General features: G+C 41.2%; 2 protein-coding genes across 2 annotated transcripts in view; both read left to right on the forward strand.

Annotated features, from left to right (window-relative positions):
- C9 (complement C9) overlaps positions 1 to 13,109 on the forward strand; it is a 32,698-nt gene extending 19,589 nt beyond the window's left edge. Inside the window, exons 6-12 of the mRNA XM_030566755.1 lie at positions 4,571 to 4,789; positions 5,848 to 6,088; positions 7,650 to 7,778; positions 8,371 to 8,549; positions 9,232 to 9,460; positions 10,971 to 11,157; positions 12,943 to 13,109. Of these exons, the coding sequence (XP_030422615.1) occupies positions 4,571 to 4,789; positions 5,848 to 6,088; positions 7,650 to 7,778; positions 8,371 to 8,549; positions 9,232 to 9,460; positions 10,971 to 11,137 (1,164 nt within the window). The 3' untranslated portion in view covers positions 11,138 to 11,157; positions 12,943 to 13,109. The remainder of the gene's footprint in view (positions 1 to 4,570; positions 4,790 to 5,847; positions 6,089 to 7,649; positions 7,779 to 8,370; positions 8,550 to 9,231; positions 9,461 to 10,970; positions 11,158 to 12,942) is intronic.
- Positions 13,110 to 16,244: 3,135 nt separating this feature from the next.
- Positions 16,245 to 19,170, forward strand: part of FYB1 (FYN binding protein 1) — a 150,676-nt gene continuing 147,750 nt past the window's right edge. Inside the window, exon 1 of the mRNA XM_030566629.1 lies at positions 16,245 to 16,315. Within this exon, the coding sequence (XP_030422489.1) occupies positions 16,313 to 16,315 (3 nt within the window). The 5' untranslated portion in view covers positions 16,245 to 16,312. The remainder of the gene's footprint in view (positions 16,316 to 19,170) is intronic.

Consider the following 19,170-nt stretch of genomic DNA (forward strand, 5'->3'; position numbering starts at 1 on the left):
TCTGAGGTAAACCAGATGAAGTTCAATAAAGACAAATGTAAAGTGCTCCACTTAGGAAGGAACAATCAGTTTCACACATACAGAATGGGAAGAGACTGTCTAGGAAGCAGCAAAGAATCCTGTGGCACCTTATAGACTAACAGACATTTTGGAGCATGAGCTTTTGTGGGTGAATACCCACTTCGTCAGATGCACGTAGTGGAAATTTCCAGGGGCAGGTATATATATATATGCAGGCAAGCTAGAGATAATGAGGTAGTTCAATCAGGGAGGATGAGGCCCTGTTCTAGCAGTTGAGGTGTGAAAACCAAGGGAGGAGAAACTGGTTTTGTAATTGGCAAGCCATTCACAGTCTTTGTTTAATCCTGAGCTGATGGTGTCAAATTTGCAGATGAGCTGAAGCTCAGCAGTTTCTCTCTGAAGTCTGGTCCTGAAGTTTTTTTGCTGCAGGATGGCCATCTTAAGGTCTGCTATAGTGTTGCCAGGGAGGTTGAAGTGTTCTCCTACAGGTTTTTGTATATTGCCATGCCTAATATCTGATTTGTGTCCATTTATCCTTTTCCGTAGCGACTGTCCAGTTTGGCCGATGTACATAGCAGAGGGGCATTGCTGGCATATGATAGCGTATATTACATTAGTGGAGGTGCAGGTGAATGAACCGGTGATGGTGTGGCTGATCTGGTTAGGTCCTGTGATGGTGTCGCTGGTGTAGATATGTGGGCAGAGTTGGCATCGAGGTTTGTTGCATGGATTGGTTCCTGAGCTAGAGTTACTATGGTGCAGTGTGCAGTTACTGGTGAGAATATGTTTCAGGTTGGCAGGTTGCCTGTGGGCAAGGACTGGCCTGCCACCCAAGGCCTGTGAAAGTGTGGGATCATTGTCCAGGATGGGTTGTAGATCCCTGATGATGCGTTGGAGAGGTTTTAGCTGGGGACTGTATGTGATGACCAGTGGAGTCCTGTTGGTTTCTTTCTTGGGTTTGTCTTGCAGTAGGAGGCTTCTGGGTACACGTCTGGCTCTGTTGATTCGTTTCCTTATTTCCTCGTGCGGGTATTGTAGTTTTGAGAATGCTTGGTGGAGATTTTGTAGGTGTTGGTCTCTGTCTGAGGGGTTAGAGCAGATGCGGTTGTACCTCAGTGCTTGGCTGTAGACAATGGATCATGTGATGTGCCCAGGATGGAAGCTGGAGGCATGAAGGTAGGCATAGCGGTCAGTAGGTTTTCGGTATAGGGTGGTGGTAATGTGACCATCACTTATTTGCACCATGGTGTCTAGGAAGTGGACCTCCCGTGTAGATTGGTCCAGGCTGAGGTTGATGGTGGGGTGGAAGCTGTTGAAATCGTGGTGGAATTTTTCCAGAGACTCCTTCCCATGGGTCCAGATGATGAAGATGTCATCAATGTAGCATAGGTAGAGAAGGGGCGTGCGTGGACGAGAGCTGAGGAAGCGTTGTTCCAGGTTGGCCATAAAAATATTGGCATATTGTGGGGCCATGCGGGTACCCATAGCGGTGCCACTGATCTGGAGTTATATATTGTCATCAAATTTGAAATAGTTGTGTGTAAGGATAAAGGCACAGAGCTCAGCAGCCAGTTGTGCTGTGGCATCATCAGGGATACTGTTCCTGACAGCTTGTATTCCATCTGTGTGTGGGATGTTCGTGTAGAGAGCCTCTACATCCATGGTGGCTAGGATGGAGTTTTCTGGAAGGTCACCGATGCATTGTAGTTTCCTCAGGAAATCAGTGGTGTCACGGAGATAGTTGGGAGTGCTGGTGGCATAGGGTCTGAGTAGAGAGTCCACATATCCAGACAGTCCTTCAGTGAGAGTGCCAATGCCCGAGATGATGGGGCGTCCAGGATTTCCGGGTTTGTGGATCTTGGGTAGTAGATAGAATAACCCTGGTGGGGGCTCTAAGGGTATGTTGATTTGTTCTGGTGTTAGTGTAGGGAGTGTGCTGAGTAGATGTTGCAGTTTCTTAGTGTATTCCTCAGTGGGATCTGAGGGAAGTGGCCTGTAGAATTTGGTGTTGGAGAGTTGTCTGGCAGCCTCCTGTTGGTAGTGAGACCTGTTCATGATGACAACAGCACCTCCTTTATCAGCCTCTTTGATGAAAACGTCTGGGTGGTTTCTGAGGCTGTGGATGGCATTGCGTTCTGCACAACCTAGGTTATGAGGCAAGCGATGTTGTTATTCCACAATTTCTGCCTGTGCACGTCGGCGGAAGCATTCAATGTAGAGGTCCAGACTGTCATTTCGACCCTCAAGAGGAGTCCATGTGGAGTTCTTCTTCTTGTGCTGTTGGTGGGAGGGTTCCTGTGTATCAGTGCGCTGTTCAGTGTTGTCCTGAAAGTATTCTTTGAGTTGGAGACGGCGAACGTAGGCTTCCAGATCGCCACAGAACTGTATCATGTTGGTGGGGGTGGCAGGGTAGAAAGAGAGTCTCCGAGATAGGACAGACTTTTCTTCTGGGCTGAGTATATAGTTGGATAGATTGACAATATTGCTGGGTGGGTTGGGGGTACCACGGTTGTGGCCCCATGAGGCAGATAAGAGTTGCCCACAGGCAACCTGCCAACCTGAAACATATTCTCACCAGTAACTGCACATTGCACCATAGTAACTCTAGCTCAGGAACCAATCCATGCAACAAACCTCGATGCCAACTCTGCCCACATATCTACACCAGCGACACCATCACAGGACCTAACCAGATCAGCCACACCATCACCGGTTCATTCACCTGCACATCCACCAATGTAATATACGCCATCATGTGCCAGCAATGCCCCTCTGCTATGTACATCGGCCAAACTGGACAGTCGCTACGGAAAAGGATAAATGGACACAAATCAGATATTAGGCATGGCAATATACAAAAACCTGTAGGAGAACACTTCAACCTCCCTGGCAACACTATAGCAGACCTTAAGATGGCCATCCTGCAGCAAAAAAACTTCAGGACCAGACTTCAGAGAGAAACTGCTGAGCTTCAGTTCATCTGCAAATTTGACACCATCAGCTCAGGATTAAACAAAGACTGTGAATGGCTTGCCAATTACAAAACCAGTTTCTCCTCCCTTGGTTTTCACACCTCAACTGCTAGAACAGGGCCTCATCCTCCCTGATTGAACTACCTCATTATCTCTAGCTTGCCTGCATATATATATACCTGCCCCTGGAAATTTCCACTACATGCATCTGACGAAGTGGGTATTCACCCACGAAAGCTCATGCTCCAAAACGTCTGTTAGTCTATAAGGTGCCACAGGATTCTTTGCTGCTTTTACAGATCCAGACTAACACGGCTACCCCTCTGATACTGTCTAGGAAGGAGTATGGCAGAAAGAGATCTAGGGGTCATAGTGGACCACAAGCTAAATATGAGCCAACAGTGTGATACTGTTGCAAAAAAAGCAAACGTGATTCTGGAATGCATTAACAGGTGTGTTGTAAACAAGACACGGGAAGTCATTCTTCTGCTCTACTCTGCGCTGGTTAGGCCTCAACTGGAGTATTGTGTCCAGTTCTGGGCACCGCATTTCAAGAAAGATGTGGAGAAATTGGAGAGGGTCCAGAGAAGAGCAACAAGAATGATTAAAGGTCTTGAGAACATGACCTATGAAGGAAGGCTGAAAGAATTGGGTTTATTTAGTTTGGAAAAGAGAAGACTGAGAGGGGACACGATAGCAGTTTTCAGGTATCTAAAAGGGTGTCATCAGGAGGAGGGAGAAAACTTGTTCACCTTAGCCTCTAATGATAGAAGAAGAAGCAATGGGCTTAAACTCTAGCAAGGGAGATTTAGGTTGGACATTAGGAAAAAGTTCCTAACTGCCAGGGTAGTTAAACACTGGAATAAATTGCCTAGGGAGGTTGTGGAATCTCCATCTCTGGAGATATTTAAGAGTAGGTTAGATAAATGTCTATCAGGGATGGTCTAGACAGTATTTGGTCCTGCCATGAGGGCAGGGGACTGGACTCGATGACCTCTCGAGGTCCCTTCCAGTCCTAGAGTCTATGAATCTATGAATATTTTACTTTTTTGAAATGACAAAGCAACCATATAAACCAATTTTACTGTTTCCCATGGATTTAATAAAAGCAGCAAAGAGTCCTGTGGCACCTTATAGACTAACAGAAGTTTTGGAGCATGAGCTTTCGTGGGTGAATACCCACTTCGTCGGCTGCATGTAGTGGCCACCCACGAAAGCTCATGCTCCAAAACGTATGTTAGTCTATAAGGTGCCACAGGACTCTTTGCTGCTTTTACAGATCCAGACTAACACGGCTACCCCTCTGATACGTGGATTTAATGTTGTTCTATTTCTTGAAGGTTGGGTCCAAATCCTATACAAACTGACTCAGTATTATAGCTGTCAGTCTCTGGACCTTCATCTACTACATGCCCCTTAGCACCTGTTTTATATAGATTGTTTTTTCATATCATTAGTGATGACATGAGAATAAAACATGCAGTTTTAGTATCTGCTCATTACATAAGTTTTAAACTATTGTAGTTTTGTTAAATAGATTATACATGATTTTATCTGTTATGCTCTTTTTTCCTAAGACAAAAGCAGACAAAAGATTCACAACTGAGTTCTTCTATGATCATGTGACCATGATAAAAGAGGTTTACCGTGAAAAACAAGAACATTTCTCGGTTTCCATGTCAGTAAAATACACACCTACTGAAAAGAATCAGGGCACATCTGTAAATGCCTCTCTTGGCTACCAGTTTTCAAGGAATGAAAGTCTAAATTATATCTTGCGGTACTCCAAAGAAAGGGTAAGTTCAATGGCATAAAATATTTGATGTAGTAATTTCATAGGACCTGAAATTAGCATAGTGTTGGGTTATACAAGTATTAATCTTCCACACCGTTCAGGATGCCTGTTGCTTTCCTCACACCATATAGAAGAGGCTGGCAAAATGTTGACAATGTAAAGATTAAAGTTTACTTCAGGAGTAGCCAATATATGGGTCAAATGCAGCCTATTTCACCACCTTGGTCTTCAATGTGGGTTGATGTTGCCAGAAACCAAAGATATCAGCATGCAATGATCCATCTTTATCAGCGAACAGCTGTGATCTATTCCATTGTGTGCAAATTAGACACAGCCTTTAAGTAACAAATTGCAATGAAGACCCAGGGAGGCAATGCTTGGGTGTTCTTAATGGAGCATGTTGATTAATATCCCAAGGGTCAGATCTTCAGGACCAGCCATTTGTTGCACAACACATCTCAGAGGGAAACAGGTTGCAAAGGACTGCTCTAAGTTGTTCCAGTTGCCACAGCTCCTTAGAGTCCATTCCAGCAGTTGAAGATTGCCAGAGTCCAAGGGCAATCAGCAAGCCACCCTTTTCCTTGGCTATACACTATGCCAAGGCCTGTGATGGGGATTGGTAGCAGGTATATCAGCTTTATGCCACCAGAAGATTACAGAAGCCACCAAAGGCTTGATTGCCTTTATGCATTTTATTGATCTGTCTATAGCACATGGCCTCTTACGCTTGCTTTAAGTCTGCTTTCAGGGAAGTATTTTATAGAGAGTTTAGTTTAAAAAAAACCCTACACATGTGATGTCTGAAAACAGTGGAACACAAAGAGTCTGATTTACTGAAATTGGGAAGTGGAGTGTTGTGCAAAAAATGGGGGAAAACCTAAAATTATTCAAACTTCTTGCTACTTCTTCAGATTAAGTTTTAGTTGAAGTTTTAGGGAACTTCTTATTCTATCTAAACAAGTTTGTCCACGTCCCAAAATGCTAGAGTATCCCACACTGAAATTGAGAGTTCTGCATTGTCTTTTGAGTAAAACATGCCTGATTGTGCCTTTTGTACAGAAACAAACTTTTATGCACGTCAAAGGAAAAATACAACTGGGAAGATTCCAAATGCGAAGTCGTGATGTTCGGCTAACAGATGCTTTCCTTGAAGATTTGAAGTTTCTGCCCACTGAATATGACAAGGGGGAATATTTTAGCTTTCTAGAAATGTATGGAACACATTATGCTGTCTCTGGGACTGTGGGAGGAAAATACGAACTTCTGTATGTGTTGGATAATTATGCCATGAGTTTAAAAGGTATGCATATTATTGCTCTGCCTATAGCTCATAGATCAACAAATAGGCCCCAGTCCTGCAATGAGATATGTGAGGACAGAACCTCGTGCAGAGGCTGATTGAAGTCAGTGAGACTCCATGCAGGTGGAAGGGAATGACCATGTTGTGTACCTTATTGTAGGATAGGAGCCTTGGTCATTAGTTTTCAGAATTAAAATCCTGAGCCAAACATGAACCTCAGTTACACCAAAGTCACTTCATTGGCATCAATGGAGTCATTCCAGAATTCTACAAGTATAAGATAGATCAGAATCTGGCTCATTCACTTTAAGGTATCTTTCTATAACAATCTTAATGGAAGTCTGTCATCTGTGAAAACCTTTTAGTTAAAAACTACAGTATTCAAATACTAGTAGTGGCTGGTGACCGACCATGTGGTCTGATTCATAGAGGATCCCAAATCCTAATGCTAGCTGAATCACAAAATTCACTTTGTGATGATAGGTAATTTGTCATTTGATCTCTTTGTACATCTAAATTGGTAGTAAAATGGAGAACCACACTGACTGCAGATGCTGCATTTGGCTGAGTTGGAACTGTTTTTACAGCCTTTAATTTTAATAATGGAATTTTTCTCACAGTGGTTGAGATAGGAAAGCAGTAACTTAATCCTTCCTCACATGCAGTGTTGGGAGGTATGGCTTTTGTGGTAGATTGAAGTGATCATTCTAAAATAAACTGAAAAAAGTAATAATTCTCATGTGAATTATGACACCAAACAAATAAACACATGCCACTTATGGCATTAAAATTTCCTGTCAGTAGAGGCAATAAGCAAGGTGTTGAGACAGAGAAATCCTTTATACACACTTATATTCTTATGTTCACCAGCTCAATACTATGTTGATAGGTGCTCTCTGATGCACTGATCTAGAGGGAAAACTCCCATTGACTGCGGTGGTAGAACAAGATTAGACTTCAATTATTTAAGATCAATAAATAGAAAAGAGTAGCTGTAGGAGAGAGAGGGTAGAATAAGAGTGACCATGATGGGGTGGGAGGGCATGGAACAGATTAATAAAGTTACATTAACTTTATGGTAAAAAGAGGGGAATATCTGGGAAACAGTTTGGGTAAGACTGGGTGATGGGGGAGGAGAAGATTGAGAGGATTCAATGATACAACAGACATAAAAAAAGAAATGAGAAACAACAGAGAAAGACACAATCCCCAGAAGAAAGAGGGGAAGAATCATCCCTGAAAGAAGGGCAGCTCTGGAGAAGAAGAGACTGTTGCTTTTTAAGGAGTTGCAAGTAGAGGAAGTGTTCCTAGAATTTTCCTAGTCACTGGGCAGCCCACCAATAGTTCAAAACTCCAGAGGCAAACTGCACTGAATTCATAACCTGGTAGAGAGAGTGGGAGCGAAAGACAGCAGAAGGATGAAGGCAACACATTTTTTTCAACAGTCCTGAAACTTGGCTCCCAAGAAATATAAAATCATATTCGTTTTTTCTTATTTTCCTTTTTTTAAAACCAAATATGCATTTTCCCCTAATAATCTCCAAATTAATTGCATTTGCAGAAGTCACGGTAGAAGATGTAAAGGAATGTCTTGGTTACCATTTAGATGTCAGTCTAGTAAATAAAGAGTTGGATTTCAAAGGTGGTGTAAAAGGTGGTAAATGTGAAAGCATCAACGTGAAATCAAATTGTAAGTATATCTTTAGTTTATGTGTGATCAAAACTGCAAACTCTTTTGCTTAAAGAGAGAGGATGTTGATTTCTTCCCCTTCTTTTTAAACCAATTAAATGTCTACATTAATAGTGTTCACAAAAGGCTGAGAGAGAAGGATTCAATGCCAAGCACAGGACAGGCAGGCGTTGCAAGCTTCTCTGCACTGCTCTGTTCATGCAACTCAATTCTTAGTTGTGCTACCCAGGCCAGTCTAACCTTTGTCCTTTCCTTGTACAGCTCAGGTGATACTATGACACTCATTAAATAAAGTGTACTGCACCCATTTCTGTGACATCTGGTGTACCCACATGTCCGTCCATGCCATGCTAACCCCTTAGAAGCCCCCCCCCCTTTTTTTTCTTGTTTCTGGCATTTTGGTGTGATTGCCAAATTCATAAAATGAGATTTCTCTCAAATGATGGAGAATAAGCAAAGTCTGAAGAGATTTCACCACAATCTCATAGGATGGAATCTTACTTCTAGTCACTTTGGGGAGACGTGAGCTGATTTGTGCTAGAATCTGTGGCAATTGAATTTCCAGTCATTCTTTCTCTCTCTCTTTCTGCAGACACTCATGATGATGACGCAGTTATTGATGACATCATTTCTTTGGTTGAGGGAGGGAAGATTGATTTTTCTGTTAAAATAAAAGAAATGCTACTGAGGAATGCCAAAGTGGTTGATGTAGAGGATTATATACAGTGGGCTACCTCACTGATTGATGCTCCAGTGGTGATACAGCAGAAGGTAAGGAGAGTTTCTTCTAGGCCGAGTATGTTACAAATTCATATATCATAATTACCTGTAAAAGTTCCTTTTCCTATGGTGGGGAAAAATATCAAGAATGACTTTGCTTACCATTGAATGTTAGATAGTTTCTTCATCTTAGTGCATCTTGGCAGCTTTGGTCCTTTGTAATGGATTGATAGATTCCAAGGCCAGAAGGGGCCAGTGTGATCACCTAGTCAGCCTTCCTATATAACACAGGCCATAGAGCTGCCCTGAAGTAATTCTTGTTTGAACTAGAATGTAAGTTTGAGATAAGTTGAGCAGAAATGAACAGAGCATTCCAGGTGATGGGTGCACCGTTGATTTACTTATATAAGAATGTTATAGTCAATATCATTTTCCAACCCATTCTTTGGATGAAGACTATGTCAGTGGGCTCTGTAATGTATTTTGGGTGTAACTATGGGGATCTGAATCTTGAACTATCTGGTCCACATGCCATTGCTGCAGGATTAAAATAACTCATGTCCAACAGTTATACCAGATACATGGTGCAAACTGTAAGTAAGGAGACTTCATGTTATCAGAAGAAAGAATTTGTTTAAAATAACTTTTTCTAAAGATTTGTATAAGGAAAGCATTTAGACATGATTCTTGGGAAAACAATGTGTGTTATGTATGGGGTTTTTTTCCTTTACAGCCATCTCCAATACATACTCTTGTTCCAGTAAAAATGAAAGATGCACATATAAAGAAACAGAATTTGGAAAGAGCCATTGAGGACTACATTACAGAGTACAGTGTGTGCAAATGCGAACCCTGCAAAAATGGTGGTACCTTGTTGCTAGTGGATGGAGAGTGCATGTGCCTATGTTCCAGCTATTTTAAGGGAGATGCCTGCCAAATCCCCAAATCAAGAGATGATGAAGGTTAGTAGATATTCATGCACTGTCAATGTTCTAAGCAGACATAAATTAACATATCAGCATGTATGTTGGAGCATACTTTGAAAATATGGTCTTTACCCAGACAGAATTAAACACTTTCTGTAAGTTCTCATATCATAGAACAGATTTACACACCCTGCTGACCTATTCAGCTGGGCATGAGGGATGGAAGCTAGTTTTAGCTGTAGAGTATGTCTGTGAAGTGTTAAGTGGAGAAGAGATTCACTTAGAGATTCCACTGTGCCACCATGACTGTGCCTTGTAGACATCCAAAACCTCTCACAAACAAGAAAATTAACTGAGCACAAATGTGGATTGGTAACACCATAGAACCAAAGCAGAGAATCAAGTTCAGGCAAGAAAACCATTTCCATTTTCCTAGCTGGGTTTCTCTGCAAAAGCCCAGTGCTTACAAATATATGCCTCATGTTGCATGATCACATAATGCAGGCTTACAACCAGAATGGTCCAGTATATAGGAGGTGCCAATAAGCAGGCAGCCTAATATTTCAAGTGCCATCTCTACATCACAAAGTCTCTCTTCTGCTCCAGCGCTGCTACCAACTGTTCCTTGATACCTATTAACACACAGGACAATGGAGGAAAGCAATCTTCTTTTGACATTCTTCCTGGCCTGTAACACTCTTCTGCGCTGTAGTACTCATCCTTCACAATTTGCCAGAGGCTTTCGATAACTAAAAAACATTACTCAATATTTGCTATAATGTAGTAAGTGTAAGGAACAATACAAACACTGAGGTAATCATAGCTATTTATGTAAGGCATTGTCTACATCACCTACACTTGTTTTTTTAGATTCTGGTGGAGATGAAGCAATGCAACCCCCTAGTGTAGACACATTTTGCACTGATGATGTGGAACAATTTGCACCAGGGCATCTTATCCAGTTATATGTCATGGTTGGTTAGCTGCACCAGTGTAAATTCTGTCTACAATAGTGACTAAAAATTGTCAGCTGGTGTAAATCCACGTAACTCCATGACTTCAATGGTGCTGTGCCAGTTTACACCCACTGAGGGTCTGGCCCCCACTGTAGACAAGGCCTGAGGCAAAAATAGCTATTTTTAATGCAGTTCTGCCATGAAAAGTGACTGTAGAAATGGCCCCTTCTTATGCAATAGATTTATTCCTTGTGGTCAAGGTTTAATAAAACAGGTGTCCAAAGTGAAGCTCTGCATTTGATTTTTAGACACTTACATATATGGCTGGATTTCCAAAACTGCCGAGCACCCAGCAGCGCCAGTGGCCCTATGTGTTTTCAGCATCCAGTCTCTTGGGTTCTTTGTGATGAAAATGAGTTTTTACTGCTTTGGGTTTCTAGAGCCACCAGAGCTGAGAGAGTGCGGGCTGAATTCGGTTCCATCTTGTGCTCCTTCAAAATAGTTACTTCCTGAATTTCAAATAGTTGCACCTGTGCCACTACACCCAAGGCAGCAGGTTGCTGGACTAATGCTGGTTTGGCCCAATACAGATAAAAAGGTCACTGATGGGGGCTGGAGCTGTTGGACTGCTTGGTCTCACTGCGTGCAAGGAGAACGCACTCGCACTCGTCAGTGTAATAATCCTGCTCCAGGACCAGGGGGCAGGCCATGCCAAGGTGACAGCATCGAAAAAAGCTACTGTTCTCAGGCAAAATAATTGTACAAGTCTAAAAAAAGGTGAGTGATGGTAATGTATTTTTGCCCCTTGGCCCAAACAGTATGTGGTGCCTCTCCAGTAGAAGGAGAAATTGATGACCCATGTCAGGTATTCTTTGGTGCAATCCTGTTTGTTTACATCTGCTTTCTCCCTTTCAGCTGGCTTTCTCTGCTTTCTGCCTCTCTCACACAAATGGCTTGCTAAGCCGCCCATTAGCTGTTGTGTTTGCAATGAGTCACAGGGAAATCTCTCAACCCACTCAGTTTAACCTCTGGTCGGTCTTGCCATATGGAATATCCACTTGGGTAGTGAATTTCTATTGTTTCCAGCTATTACTGCATAAAGAGGCATTTAGTTGCTCCTTCCATTTTGCTGAAGGAAGGGTGGTTAGCACCCCTATAGCTTTAACGAGGTCTGTGTGTGTCTAGATCGGATCTGCTTGGTAGCAGCCATTAACGCCTTCCAACAAATAAAGTGTATTTAAATGAAAAGGTTGTGCTGCATCATGACCTGTACCCCTTCCAAAGCAACCCTAGTGGAAATATTTATGTGTGCATCATACATATGAAATTTATAAACCCTGTTAAATATCCGAATTAGATCCATGTTCTGCGACAGTGTTTAAAAACCCAGCTTCCATCTTGTCTGCAGTTTTTGGATGCAAATAATTGTGTGCTCAGTTATGGTGCACCTGCAAATTGGGTAGCTGGGCATCTTTATGACCTGTGTTGTGCTCACAAAATTGCAGGCATGAGAATGGAGATCTGGCCAAATCCAGGCTGAAAATTGAGCCCTTAAATTTCAGTTAGACTCTACATCACAGAGAGAGAGACAGAAAATGGGAGGCAAACAATGGAGTTAGTCTCAGTTCAAGTTGAAAGTTCTTAACCCTGAATTTTCTTATTTGGTGAGTTTTTAATAAGACCTCCTAGTATTACTTTAACAGCAGTTTTGAGTCTTCCACCTTGAAAATGATGAAAATTGTTTTTTTATTTAAATGGGGGGGGGGAGACCCTGCAAAAAACAGCAAAAATGCAGGAAAGGCCTGTAAGGTTTTTCTGGTTCAAAGTGGCTTTAAGCCACTAGGGACCCGCCACTGGAGAAGTCCCCCAGCACATGGGGAACTCTGTTGGTAAAGGTAGCTGCACTGCTCCCTGTGCCAGCTCTCTCTCACCCACAGGGTCAGGGGAAGGAGGGACATGTTGCTTTCAGGGCACAGGCAAGACTGGGAACAGAACTGGCCTGCTGGAATGTAGCTCAGCCATGTCGTCTTCTAGAAGTGTAACACCCCTGAGGGCATTCATGCCCGGGTCTAAGTTAGGGTTTGTGTGGGGGCCACACATCCCTCAACAAGGGAGTCACATCTCCAGCACCTCCTCTCCATTCCAACTAAATGTGAAGTCCCTAAAATTACAGGAGCTGCTTTATTTCACTCCTGCAATTCACAATTGGCCTGTTTATAACACAGGAAGGTAAATGTCATAATAATGAGCCTACATATCCAAGTATGTTTCCTACTGTAATGCACAATCAAATCACCTTACCAAATTAAAATACATTGGTTTTCAGAAGAGCTAAGCATCCATAACTCCAGCTGAATTCAATCAGAGTTATAGGGGCTCAGCACTTCTGAAAAATCAGGCCTTCTTTGACTTGTTCAGTCTACATTAGAACCATATTAGAGAGACACTGAGATCATATTCCCAGTAAGCTGTGACATTCACCTACTTAAAATAAGATAAACTATCTGATTGACATGATAGCTACTCTCTATGTGAATTCTCTAATATTCTTTTTTTTGACAGGTATCTCTTATGAAAACAATACAGCCTTCAAAGGCATGCATGAACTCTGCAATTATTCTACCGCTCAAGCTTCCTGTTGGCAGAAGGATTGGAATTGTATGCTTCGTGAGTGCCTATAGCTTCAACAATCGCTAATCAAAACCAAAATAAGAGGGAAAATAAACATGTTTAAGGAGATTGGCTGGTGTGATTGGTGTTCCATGTGTATTTTTATTTGCTTCCTTTTAGCACTGGGGTACATGCTACCCTATGTCTCCAAGAAAAAATCATTTGTCATTATTGGCAAAAAAAGAGAAGTATTGATGTAAATCATTTACATATTTTGTGACTCTTGACTTACTGTTTCCTTGATCCGTGTCGCTCAGCTAGCAGAGGCATGATCTGCAAGTGGGGAGCCAGGGGCTGCAGGGCTGGCAGTGTTCTGCCTGGAATTAGTGACGGTCAAATCTCAGACGATGCAGATTGGCAGTGACAACTTCCCACTCCCTCTCTGGGACATGACAGATACCCAGCTTTAGATACTCCCCACAACCTCTTCTTCAGGCCCCCTTGCAACTTTCCTGACAACCTGACATCCTCCCAACTTGGACTTTCCCCAACTCCCCAGCTTTACTGGCTTCTTAACGTTCTCTGTCTGTTCTAGCTTTCTTCCTTGCTCTCTTCAAACACAGGTTATGTCCTCAGCTAGTAGAGTGAGGCATAACATTGAAAAAAATAACTTTATATATGAATATCAAATCATTTTCTCATTGACCAAAATCTAACCTGCCTTTCATCTGTTTGTTTACTGTTGGTTATAGCTGTAACACAAAAATTAGTGGGCTTGATTCATATTTATACTAAGGCTTCCTTTACACTGTGAGAGCAAATGAGAATGTAGTGTTAGGGACTTTAACCCAGACGGCAAAGTTTGTTGTTTGACCGCGAGAGAAACAGGCAACACCAGCAAGGTTTGATTAAAAGCTTTTTATTGACAAGTGCACGCATTAATAGAGAGCAGCTTGTTTTTTGAGAGAACCAGTTTGCTTTTTACATTTTAGTATAAGCCTATAAAGACAGTTTTGTTGCGTTATAAGTTATTTACTGGAGCAACCCACCCCCTTTTTTTAACAACTAGAAACTAGACACTTTAAGTATACATGTTTTACAGCATTAGGTGGTTAACAATATTTTAGAAAGTACCAGAAGTTAGGAATGTAGGGGAGTTAAAACAGACAGAGAACTGAACCAAGGAGTGAAAACAGGGAGGCTGGGATTTTGTATTAGTTTTTTAAAGGAACTGTTTTTGACACAGCACAGTTGGTACTATACCAGGAATGCAGCCCCTTTTTTATTTTACTTTTTTTTAGCGCTTTGTGAGACATGCTGCTTTTTAGTTTTTTTTTACTTAGGGATTACCCACAAACCTTTGTTAGCTTGACTTTGGTTAGGTTGGCATACCTCGTTTTGTTTGCTACATTTTTATTTAGGTCTAACAGTAGCTTGGAATATTTTTGCATACATCAGACATGAGGAAGTACCCCAGATGATAACTCTCACTACTTAGTAGGAAAGAGGGTGGCCTAGTGGGTGGAACACTGCATTGGGACTGGGTTCTATTCCTGACTCTGCCACTGGGTGATCTTGGGCATGTCACTTCACCTATCTTGCCTCAGTTTCCCCCTCTGTAAAATGGGGATAATTGTACTTGCCTCCTTGGTAAAGCACTTTGAGATCTGCTGATGAAAAGCACTATATAAAAACTAGGCTGTAGTAGTTGTAGATTGGAAGAGTAACATTTAAATGGCTTTGGGTTTGGGTGATGTTTTTGGGATCCTCACAATGACATGTCAGACTTTTTATATGTTGAGCTGGGTGAAGAGTTACTGTTCTCGGTGGAATCCCATTATTGTGACATCACATTTTTCTAAAAAAACCCTTTATCTAATTTAATTACTATCTCATCTCCTGCTCTTCACCACACATCCTGTTGAGAGTTAGATCCACATGCTTAGTCAATAAAATGTTTAAGAAACTATTTGAGGGGGTTTCCTAGTTTTTAAAGCTCTGAATATTCATGGAACTAACGTTTTGGTTTATTATCAGTTCTTTGTGGGGGCCAGGAGAGGCAACATTTGAGAACTACTATATGTGAGTGTGGGAGAGCAAGTGAACATAGCACCAAAAGACAGACTCTTGCCAGAGCTATTGTTTCTGCTGCTCATGACAGAGGTTTCTAAATCTATACTTAAAACTTTCACGCCCATTGTTAAACTCAGGGGCGGAAAATAGCACATATAGTAAAATAGATTACTCTACGTGCATGCTGCTCAAAAAGCATGCCAGAGTGATTATTCTGCATGAAAACGCCCTGGCTGATTTCACAAGAAATGTGAGACAGGCTGGGTTGGCTCACATCTGCCTCAGACTCTGAATCACTGAAGGTTTTTACAGAAAGGCTTTGAAGGAGGCATCCCTGACAAAAGATAAGAAACCAGAAAAGGCACCATCACTCCCCCTACTTCTGATTTTTGCTATCTAAGCAAATAGTTTAAAGAGGTTTTCTTTTTTAATTAAAGAGAGATTAGACTTTTGCAGTGTGGACCTATCTTAATTACTTATAGGCTCCCATTGAAGAAGTACCTATACACCTCACAATATTGTAATGTAGTGATCCTCACAACACACTGTGAGATAGGGAAGTACTATTATTCCCGTTTTTTTACGGAGGGGAACTGAGGCATAGAGAAACTAGCTTGACTACATTTCCCCTGTGATAGAGCAGGAACATGTTTGAACTATCATTCCTTTCTGTTTCGATCTAGAGTTGAATTTTGAACAGCCAAACATTCAGAGGTGTTTGAACAGAGGGTTATTGCTCCACCCGTTTTTGGCAGGGTTCTGGGTTCAAATTCCAAACACTCCTCAATGTTAGAGCAGGAAGGTGATGGATTCAGGAGGATGTTAGCAAAGCCTGAACATTTGAATGTTGCTGGAAAGCAAGCATGGAAGGCTTTTAAAAAGAAAGGAGTCAAAATACGATTTTGAACTCAACCAAACACTAGTGGGAAAATGTTCATACTATTTTCTCATCTAGTCATTAACCTGTTTATCATCCTTTTGAATATAATGAACATATGTTAATTCACTTTCACTTTTCCTTCTCAGCCCTATATTGTATCCCAAGAAAATACATACAGCTGTAAGCATTGTTAGGCCTCTGATAATATGCAAAACAAGGATTTTGCTGTTATAGCTTCCTGTGAAGGCTGGACAGACCACATAGACTTTCAAAAAAGGAAGTGCACTCTGAAGGACAGAAACATTTTTGCCTCACAATATTGCAGTACATGCTCTTTACCAGACTTGCAGACACTGAGTTGCTGAAGCTATGGTAAGTACAGAATTTTCTATTCATTTACTTTTCATACACACATGCATATGACCTAGGACTAAAACTACAGTGGACATGACTGTAAAAGTTTGTCTGCTCCCAGCAATTTTCATTTCAGTTCCCTGCAGTTGAACTTCCTGCTATTTAGCGAATGATGAAACTTTTTAATTTCTTTACTGTCTCTTCCCAAGGCCTGGTGTACACTTAATAATTAAAGCAACCTGATTGTCACCCAGAGCTGTGAAAAAAATTGTGCCCTAAGTGCTGTAGTTAGGTGTAGATGCAGCTAGGTCAGTGGAAGAACACTTTCATCAACCTAGCTGCAGCTTTTCAGAGAAGTGGATTAACTACATCGATGGAAAATCCCTTTCTGTTGAGATAGGAAGCATCTACATTATAGCATTATAGTGGTACACCTGCAGTGCCGCTGTAATGTAGATATGGCCCAAGTGATCTGTACATGAAAGGGTGTATTTTAATGATTCTAGCATCTGAAATTAAGAAAGAGAAAACAATTGTTTCCTTCCAGAATAAGCAGAGAAAAAAATGTGGTGTATCTTAGGGAGTCTGATGCCAATGTGAGTGTGTAGCACAGCCACACATTGGAAATGGGCATGAGTCAAGCACTTTAATTAGACCTCCAGAAAGCCTTTCCAGTGTCCTAATCTGAAATGTAAGAACATCGTAGCTAAAAAACTTAAAGCATTTTATGTGACTATACAATAGAGTTGCACATTTTAGTAATCTTAGATGTGTTTCCTTAAAAAATAAAACTTCAGTAGAATACAAGTCTTCTGTATAATACTATAAAATTTAAATGTTTTAGATATTTTATTAGGAAATCCTGATCAATGATTGGAGGCAGGAGATGGTGGCTAGGGGGTGAACAATATGAAGTCTGAATGAGAGTAGCTTTTAGTATGGGCTGCCTTTTCCTCTGGGGGTGATGTAGAAGTACTGTGAGTGTCTATATATTTTCATCATGGTATATATGTGCAAACGAAGCAACCTTCATTAAGGGTAATGATTCTGTAAGAGAGATTCTTCATTTGAACACTTCCATGTCAGTGCAATTGTGTGAAACTTATAAAGAGAGATTCATACAATCTGAAAGACTCTGATCTGGCTCCAGAGTCTGAACACCCCAAAGTTCAGGGGGATTTGGTCAGGTCATCATATAGAGAAAGATGATGTGCAAATGTCCAGATCTAGATCCAGGTTTATTCTGCACCACCACACACAAAGTTTGGAATTTATGGATCTGGGCTTTTGGTTGAGCCCTTCTTTAATGATGAATCTTTCATAAGTCTGAGGAATGGCTTCAAAGCCTTAGAGTAAAATTTGGGATATGTAAAAATGGCATCTCATTCATCACTAATTTACTTTGATTTTAATTACTAGTATTCATGATAGCTACTATCTAATATCCAAAGGCAAAATTCTGCTCTGTTACACCAGTGTAATTAAATTCAAACTCACTGAAGGTAATTTACACTAGCTTTACACAGAGGTAACTCAGCGGAAAAATTGGCTCTAAATTCGTACAAGACTAGCATCCCACAGTCATAACACATGTCGATTTTCTATTTAATGCAGAAATTCCATCCTTATCACTAGAGCTAGTCAATAAAGGCCCCAAATTTGCATGTACCCCTAGCACTTGCAAATCTTATTTAAATGTGTGTGGCTGGCACACAGCTACTCTATTGGCACAATTCAAATGTCTGGTTGCTCACCCAAATGGGGTAGTATGTGTAGGTAGTATATATGCAAGTGTGTGGAGTGCACCTGTTGTTCTGTGCTCCAATATCATTTGAAAATAAAGAACAAATAATAGGGCTGCTTTTTTCTTTAAAATTACCCAAAAAATTCTCCAAGTTGCTGAGTCTGAATCCAGATTTCACTGACAATTCAAAGTACTATAAAATAACTCTGTGCATTTTTATGCTAGATTTATCTTAAACTGACAATTTTATAATACTATTTTAAAGATACCGTTTTCACCTCTTCTGCTGAGCATCACAAGCATCCCAGATATCTCTCAAAGGCAAATAAGCAATATTCTGCAGAGCTGCAGGAAGTGGAAATGAACTAAGGCGTGAGATTGATAGATCCGGAAGTCCACTTAATTATCTAATGACCAGGACCCAATATTGGCATTTGCTGATGTTTCAACACACACCAGCAGCCGTGGTCTGGAAGCATGCAAAATGGTTTTCTAGGAGCTTTCTCCTAAGTGACCCCGTCTAAAGTGTGCAAGCCTAAGGGATGCTATATCTGACAAGTTTCAGCTCTTCACCTTACTGCCATAATGCAGCTGGAAGCTTACCCAACCTTAAATCAAAGGCCCAGTCTGATAACACTGGATGAGAAAAATACAGGGCAATGCTAGTTGCTGTCAATGGATATAACTGAACCCAAGTTACTACATGGCTGAAACTGATTAATGTATTCAGGAGCAATAGGTAGCATTCTCTGATTTCAAACCCAGCTGCGTAATGCGGTTAGAAATAATCCTTAGTTCCCAGCCTCCCTGAAGTAGGATAATCCTTTTGTTAAGAGTGTTAAACCAGTTGCATGAAACAGGACAACATTTGAGACTTGAGAATCCAGGTGAATTGATAAAATAAACCCTTATCCAGAAGTTGACCAGATCAGGATGAATGATGAAACTGGTGACTCATTTGGCTCTAGAGTTTAACTATTAATTCTTGTTGAAGACTGTATAGAAAAAGAAGGGGAAGATGTTTGTATTGTTTTTCAATCTGTAGGTAGGGAAGGCTCTAGAGAGAAGCTCTACTGTGAAGCGAAGAGCGAGGGTAGCTTTAGGATTTATACTGTTCATTATTCCAACA

This window comes from Gopherus evgoodei, chromosome 6 (genome assembly GCF_007399415.2).
Source record: "Gopherus evgoodei ecotype Sinaloan lineage chromosome 6, rGopEvg1_v1.p, whole genome shotgun sequence".
Lineage (NCBI taxonomy): Eukaryota > Metazoa > Chordata > Testudines > Testudinidae > Gopherus > Gopherus evgoodei.